Below are 8,028 nucleotides of genomic sequence, written 5' to 3' on the forward strand. Positions count from 1 at the left end.
TGGGTTTATAATTTGTCCCATGCCTGCTCCAATGCGCACCATCCAAAAACCTCTATACCAAACATAAAATAACCTTAGGAATACAGCTGATTTTAAAAAGCTTAAGGTTTTCATTGCTTTTTTTTTTTTTTTTTTTTTTTACTGGCATCTAACATGCTTGTGAGTTTAGTCCACACCTTCACTTAGGACTTTAAGTGAAAGCTTCTACTTAGTGCTTGAGTTAATAAATAGTAGGGAAGAAATAGGGAGGTGATGGGTTTCAAAACTGTCACTATGGAAAAACATAGTTAAAATTTATAGGAAATTAGTGTGACTTCAGATATGTGTGTGTGTGTGTGTGTTAATATCCTTTCTTCTTGGATGCTCCAGAAGAATTTGTTTGTACATTTAGCAACTCCTGGCTAATTTTGGAAGTAGAAAGGGCGGACTTATTTTGTTTCCTGTCTGGTTTCTGAATGTTGATTTACATTTTGGAAAACATGACTACATTATGATATCTGTTGTGGGTTTTGTCTGTTACATGAGGTCATTTGTTTATGAAAGCTTGTAAGAACCATACAATTGTTAATCAGGCTCAGAATAAATAAAAACATATAATTGAACATACATCTTTAATTTGTGTGGAATTGTTTCATTAATTATTACATATCAGCCTGTGTGCCTCTGTGTAATATAATAACTCCTACATGATTATTTTAATGATTATCACTGCACTGAATGGAATGATGAGAACTACATTACAAAAATAGTACAAGATCCCATGGCACCCCCCAGTGGTTCACCATTTATATCACAGCAAGACGCTTTTCTTAATTTTGGTCTTCCAAGTGTTAGTTGTCATCAGAGATAATTGTTGAGTACCAGCCTTTTATTTAAAAATGTAACACAAAGGTACAACATGTCAATACTACAGTATAAGTCATAAATACCTAAAGAATACATTGACCCTTTTTAAATAAATTAAAAAAGGAAACAACATTCACCGTTTAACATTGTATATTAATCCAGCATAATCACACACACACCAGCACCACTGCAAACACATTCCTATATTATGCCCCACTCATACGGCCCATAAGGACTAATACCAATGAATTCTGGGCTTCATCACTATAATTGAAAATTCTATAATTCTACCCATAGACATTGCATGAAATATAGCATCAGTTAACAAAAAAAGCTATTAAATTTGCTGCTGGCTCATTTGCAGTTATTAAATAGAATCTATTCCAGGGATAGATTTTAAGCATCACCAGCTTAATTACTGAAATTCCTGTTTTAGTATCTAGTCTAAATACTTCTTAAAGGCTAGTTAAGGCACAAATACATTGTCATTGCCCTTAAACAAATACTAGATAAGGATGCTACAGGAAAAGAGAGGCAAACAAGATTTTCAGCCTAGGATCATATCATGGAAGTGTATAATATTGCATGACGACATGAAATGAAATTCAATCCAGACCTCCATCCAGAGTTTGCATTTCAAAAGCAAAATAAGCCCGAAACGTACAAAATAATGACAGGTTCTCTCAACACTAATCAATACTCGTTTATAAGCTTGATATATGTACACGTACCCATTCTATACTTTTAGTCAAGACATTAATTTGCATTACAGTGCTACTCTTTGATAAAAATAACTAAAACACAGAGCTGATGCCATTTCTGTGTTGAACTGCACAGTGTCATAGCTGCTTTAGGTGTGCACAGAGCAGTGACTAGCCATGAAGCAGTGTAACCTGCACAACCTGCATGACTCGAGTGGTAAAGAGGCAGGGCTGGGAAAGACAAGGCATTTCAATTAGTCCATTTCCGAAGATTTTTTTTTTTTTTTTTTTTTTGGTCAATGTGAGAAAAGAATAAATTCAGAAGCACACTACAGGAAAATTTAGTACTGCTAACATTCCTGGGATACCAGCTCCAGGGGGAAAAATAGCTTATGATGGAAAAGAATATGGCACAAATGTATAAGGTCACATAAAACCAGCAACTATATGTTACCACATTCAAAAAAGTGAAGGGGGAAAAAAAAACAGTAAGAAGATTATGATTGCTAAATCAGAACACCGGAGATTATAATGCTCTAGATTTTCCTTTTTTCATTTCAGCAGACTACATTCAGCAACACAAATGATGACGTGTCAGAAAATGACATCTTAGCAAGAAGCATTTCATTGTCTGTACCGCTTATCCGATCTATACTCGGGTCACAGGGAGCCTTGCCTGTGCCAGTGCCTGTGATCTCAGGGGTCATCGGGCATCAAGGCAGGATACACCCTGGACAGAGTGCCAACCCATCGCAGGGCACACACACACACACTCACGCAATCACACACTACGGGCAATTTAGAGACTCCAATCAGTCTAGTAGCATGTCTTTGGGAGGAAACCGGAGCACCCGGAGGAAACCCACCAAGCACAGGGAGAACATGCAAACTCCACACACACAGTGAGCGGGAGTGAGACTCGAACCCAGGAGGTGTGAGGCGAACGTGCTAACCACTAAGCCACCGTGCCGCCAAGTGTAGTCACCTTTATCTGATAACTCTTCTATTAGTTTAAACCAAATATGAGACTATTAAGCCAATTTCTAGACATACACTCACCCGCCACTTAATTAGGAACACCTAATGTATGCATTTTTAGCTGATCGGTGGCAGCAATGCATAAAGTCATGCAGATACAGGTCAAGTTAATATTCACATCAACTACGCTATGATCGAAGTCACAGAGTATTTTATTATATTTAAGCTTAAACTGTTTTTTTGGCAGATCATTTTTGTCTTTTCTTAGAAATAAATACTTAGAATTTTTGCTAATAGAGCTTGAAATGAGTAAAAATGTCTAGAAATAGGTTCAGCCATATTTGGCTTCTTGTAATCTATTTACAGGAAATGCTAGATCAGTTTGACTTCATTCAAGATAAATTAACTTGCTAAGATGTCATTTCTGCAATATTTTCAGGTACATGGAAGTTCTAGTGTGCTTCCCCAGTCACCTGCCTTTTCTGCTTCGTAAAAAATATATATGTATAACATAACATACATATAACAGACTGTACATAAGATATTCTTATCCCAAGCTACCCAGCACCAGGCTAGTGATTTGTCCCCTTTTATAACCCAGATCAACTTAGTTAATAATCACAAAAACAAGCACCTTTATTTATCTTTTTTTTAATGTTTCAATTATGTTTTTTTATATTTATGCTTTCTTTATGTGTCTGTGTTATATAATTTATTTTTGTGGATGCTTTGATTATAATCGCTCTGTGATTTTGTGTTGATATCTAAACCTAATAATTCTGATATCTCTATTTATTCATGAGTTAATAAATTCTGCCATATTGGCTACCCCTACTTCATCATGAATCTTATGTGCTTGAATAACCTTTGTTACACTAAATCAGGGGTGTCCAAGCGTGTCTGTGTGTGAGTTCAGGTTTTCATTTCAACCAAGCAGAAGCCACCGATGATCGTCTATTTAAAGCCAAGATCGACTGATTAAACAGGTGGAATCAAGCGCAGCTTCTGCTGGATTAGACTGAAAACCTGCATCCACTTTGACCCTTTGCGAATAAGACTGGACACCGCACTGCACTAGATGCGATGATACCACAGTAAGAATGTAAAAGAAAGAAAAAGAAAAGAACAAGAAATTCTAAAGAGTGTCAGACAGCATATAGACATATTAGGTGTGTGAATGTGATGCACACCTTATTGTAGGGCACATAATGGCTAAAAAAAGATCTGACTGAAAATCAAAGGGTTGTAAGGTTCTCTGCCAGGTAATAAAGGCTGTAGCCATTGCACACAATACAGCAGAGATTACAGAAGGATGAGAGGAGGTGATAAAGCCATAATCGATTGCTCAGCTGCTTGTACTTGGGGTCTTTCTCGCACAGTTTGGAGTAGGCTTCGCGGTTGGATGAGAGCCCAATGTCCTGGCCCAGCCCGCAAGCCTGCTCAATCATGTGCATGTCCGCCATAATCTCGGAGGTCAACTGGCCAAACCACTGGGCATTCACGGCTGCCACAGTCACACACACGAAGAAAACAAAGATCTGGAAAGATGACGCAGACAGAAGCGTGGGAAGAGGAATACATGTTAAGCCAAATGATAGAAACATGTCAATAAACACAAAACTACAACTACAGATTAGGGAAATAAACCTGTGTCTTGATTATAAGACATTTCGCTGGTATTTCATGGCACTTGATGGAATGGCCAATGCAAATCGGTACAAAGTTATTCTGACATTTTGAAATCATGATGGACATGGTCTCATCCATGAGGCCCCTCCCACATCTACAGGGAACAAGACCTAACTGATTTGCTTGCTTTGCTCTGGTACAGTTTCGAGATGGGCTGACTCAATGGCACGAATGTGGGGCACAAGATGATCTGACACCTTAACACCACACTGGATGATGGTTATCCTTATAATTTTATTCCCTTGTGTATAATATCAGAAAGCTCATATCTCTGACCTTTGATATAACATTTGATACAAAATAACAGGTACTTCAAGGTACAGCTTCCCAACCTTTCTCTGATTCTGAAGTACCGGTCCTCTGTCCTGCACATTTTTGTGTTTTGTGCTCTAACACAATCACTTCAACTCAGGAAGAACAGATAATTAACTGATTAGTTGAATCAAGTTTGTTGGAAAAAGGGAAATCTAGAGATGGCACTGATCCAGTACCCAGTATCAAAGTAAAGTAAAGTAAAGTAAAGTAAAGTAAAGTAAAGTAAATAAATAAATAAACAAACAAACAAACAATACTACTACAACTACTCTTACTACTACTACTAAAAATTAAAGTGAATTTTTTGTGCAAGAGTTGAACTGTGAAGTGCTTCAGCTAAAAAAAATATATTTTAAAGCTTTGCAGTCTAATATCAGACAAGTTTCAACATCAGATGCTACTCAGGGTTTCAGTGTTGGTACCAATCTCAGGAAAGAAAAAGTGGTACCGTGCCATCTCTAGAGATAACACTAAACTGTGTAAGACAGGTAGTACTCCAAGACCACAGTGGTAGTTTATGGTAAAGTTCAACACCAGCATGAAGACGTTGTGTTACACGCTGGATTTGGTCTAATTAGCTGTTCTAATTCGACCAGTCACTTCATAGTGTTCATTCTTCCTTTTAACTAACAAATGCAACAAATGTTATAACTAAATGATCAAAATAATACTGCTATTACATTATTCGAGGAACCTTATTTTCTAGCAAAACATTTGTTTAACAAATTGGGCCTAATAAAAAACCAGCCACAAACAAGAAATAAAAAAACACATGGTCACAAAGATTATTATAAAAAAAAAAAAAAAAAAAAATAGCAGGTATAACAAATACAGCAAATATGAACACATTGTGCTCAAGCAAGATTTCAGTGTAACCTGTGTTATATACCTGAAAGGCCTCTTTATCGTCCAGCAGGTTACTGGGATGATACATTGCAAAAACAGTGAGGTTGAAGAAAGCACAGGCCGAACCAATGTGCAGATAGAAAGGAAAGAGTCGACTCTGAATAAAGCCGTAAGTGTGTCTGTTCAGATGGCTGTCCATGACAAATCCTGAAACAACAAATCATTTCAGATAACAATTTAACAATCAATAACAATCAGTGTGCCTGAGCAGACTGTGCGCAAACTCACAGAATGTATGGAATATGCATTGTATCTGATCAGAGGCAGGTTTACTGATAAACTCTCACCAGAGATGAAGGTGACCCATATCTGCATGCCCCAAAAGGTGGAGAGGAAGATGAGATGGAAAAGTTTTGCAAAGACAGGCGGCTCCCGGTCTGTGGACATGATCAGTGGACACCCTCCAATCTTGTATGTGCTGTACCCTCTGAACCCGTTCTCCCTCTTGGTAACTACATCAGCAACAAGTTTACCAAAACATTAAAACATAAAAATCTGAATCTCTGGGATGCAGAATTAGAGATACACTATATTGCCAAAAGTTTTGGGACACCCATCCAAATCATTGATTTCCAGTGTTGTTTTTCAGGGGTTGGACTCGGCCCCTTAGTTCCAGTGAAAGGAACTCTTAATGCTTCAGCATACCAAGACATTTTGGATAATTTCATGCTCCCAACTTTATGGGAACAGTTTGGGGATGACCCCTTCCTGTTCCACCGCACACCAGTGCACAAAGCAAGGTCCATAAAGACATGGATGAGCGAGTTTGGTGTGGAGGAACTTGACTGGCCTGCACCTCAACCTGATAGAACACCTTTGGGATGAATTAGAGCGGAGACTGCGAGCCAGACCTTCTCATCCAACATCAGTGCCTGACCTCACAAATGTGCTTCTAGAGGAATGGTCAAAAATTCCCATAAACCTTGTGGAAAGCCTTCCCAGAAGATTTGAAGCTGTTACAGCTGCAACTCCATATTACATTCATGTGCATGTAAAGGCAGACGTCCCAAAACTTTTGGCAACATAGTGTAAGCGAGTTTAACCTTTCGAAACAGGAAGTCAGATTAAATATTTGTTGAGATTCTTGACTGACTGAAACAGAAGGAATAGTTTTTCAGGTACAGCACATTACTACAGGCTTTCTTTACCTGTAAATGTACTAAGTAAGAACTCTGATCTGGTTAAAATGACCAAGACGTCCAGGACTATAATATTATCTCTCTCTCTCTCTCTCTATCTATCTATCTATCTATCTATCTATCTATCTATATATATATATGTATATATGTATATATGTATATATATATATATATATATATATATATATATATCTATATATATATATATATATATGTATATATATATATATATATATATATATGTATATATATATATATATATATATATATATATGTATATATATATATATATATATATATATATATATATATATATGTATATATGTATTTATGTATATATATATATATATATATATATATATATAAAGTTAACTGTTATTCATGGAGTATCTAAAAGTTATTATGGTAGATCCACTAACTCACCTGTTGGTATATAACTAATCCTCGTGTCAGAACTTAGAAAACTTCATATAAACGACGATATTAACAAGACTAAACTGATAAACTGACTATACTGAAGTCTACACAATTCTTTTTAACAACACAGCCAATGTACAGCAGATCTATGGGAATAGGAAGCGGACATTAAAAATAAACACTGCGAGCTAGCACACAACTCGTTCTGCTAGTTAGACAACAGTCCTGCCTAGCCAGCATTATCTACCAACTTTCCTTGCTCATTTAGTTTAGCGTTCTTTATACATTTTGCACAGCATTACAAGTCAAATCGGTTCAATAAATACTAAGGTCTTATTTATATAACGTTTATAATTAAAGCTCGGACCAACCTGAATCTTCAGGGAACCGGTTTTTATCGCTACACTCTTAGGAAATAACTTCGATTCTCCTCCTCCAATCACAGCGCGCCTCTGGAAGTGACGGAGGAGTCTGGATGACTGGGCGTGGCAAGTGACGTGGTACTCAAAATGACGTCTACATTATTACTATACATACATCGATCAGGCATAACATTATGACCACCTGCTTAACATTGTGTTGGCCCCGTCGTGCACTGTGTATTCTGGCACCTTTCTATAAGAGCCAGCATTAACTTCTTCTGCAACATCTGTTGGATCGGATCTAGCCTTCTCTCCCCACGCGCATCAATCAATGAGCCTTGGCCGCCCATGACCCTGTCGCTGGTTCACCACTGTTCCTTCCTTGGATCACTTTTGATAGATACTGACCACTGCAGACCGGGATCACCCCACAAGAGCTGCAGTTTTGGAGATGCTCTGATCCAGTCGCCTAGCCATCACAATTTGGCCCTTCAGTAAACTCTCTCAAATCCTTACACTTGCCCATTTTTCCTGCTTCCTACACATCAACTTTGCTGCTTAATAGAAGTTACTTGCACTAGTAACTTATGGTCAATCATCACCCTATGTATACTGACTATTTGTAAGATGTACAGTGTGCATTTCCTTTGGGATCAATAAAGTATCTATCTATCT

At 37.4% G+C, this 8,028-nt stretch overlaps 1 protein-coding gene across 2 annotated transcripts; it reads right to left on the reverse strand.

Annotated features, from left to right (window-relative positions):
* Nucleotides 1-117: 117 nt before the first annotated feature.
* On the reverse strand, nucleotides 118-7,458 carry si:ch211-121a2.4 (transmembrane protein 205). Of its 2 annotated transcripts, none has more exons than XM_058379250.1 (4): nucleotides 7,363-7,458; nucleotides 5,723-5,887; nucleotides 5,419-5,582; nucleotides 118-4,063 (listed from the first exon to the last, which is right to left on the reverse strand). In XM_058379250.1, exons 2-4 carry the CDS (start codon nucleotides 5,820-5,822, stop codon nucleotides 3,761-3,763), a joined length of 567 nt encoding a protein of 188 aa, XP_058235233.1. In that variant the 5' UTR covers nucleotides 5,823-5,887; nucleotides 7,363-7,458; the 3' UTR covers nucleotides 118-3,760. The 2 variants fall into 2 exon arrangements, with proteins under 2 accessions (XP_058235233.1, XP_058235232.1); XM_058379249.1 differs by lacking the exon at nucleotides 7,363-7,458 and adding an exon at nucleotides 6,998-7,198.
* Between the last annotated feature and the right edge of the window lie 570 nt (nucleotides 7,459-8,028).

This window comes from Hemibagrus wyckioides, linkage group LG25, assembly GCF_019097595.1.
Source record: "Hemibagrus wyckioides isolate EC202008001 linkage group LG25, SWU_Hwy_1.0, whole genome shotgun sequence".
Taxonomy (NCBI): domain Eukaryota; kingdom Metazoa; phylum Chordata; class Actinopteri; order Siluriformes; family Bagridae; genus Hemibagrus; species Hemibagrus wyckioides.

Coding starts and splice junctions, on each gene's coding strand:
- si:ch211-121a2.4 (XM_058379250.1), bottom strand. CDS start 5,822: ATGTCCACAGACCGGGAGCCGCCTGTCTTTGCAAAACTTTTCCATCTC. Junction 5,583..5,722: donor ATGGGTCACCTTCATCTCTG/GTGAGAGTTTAT, acceptor TTGTTGTTTCAG/GATTTGTCATGGACAGCCAT. Junction 4,064..5,418: donor ACGATAAAGAGGCCTTTCAG/GTATATAACACA, acceptor TCATCTTTCCAG/ATCTTTGTTTTCTTCGTGTG.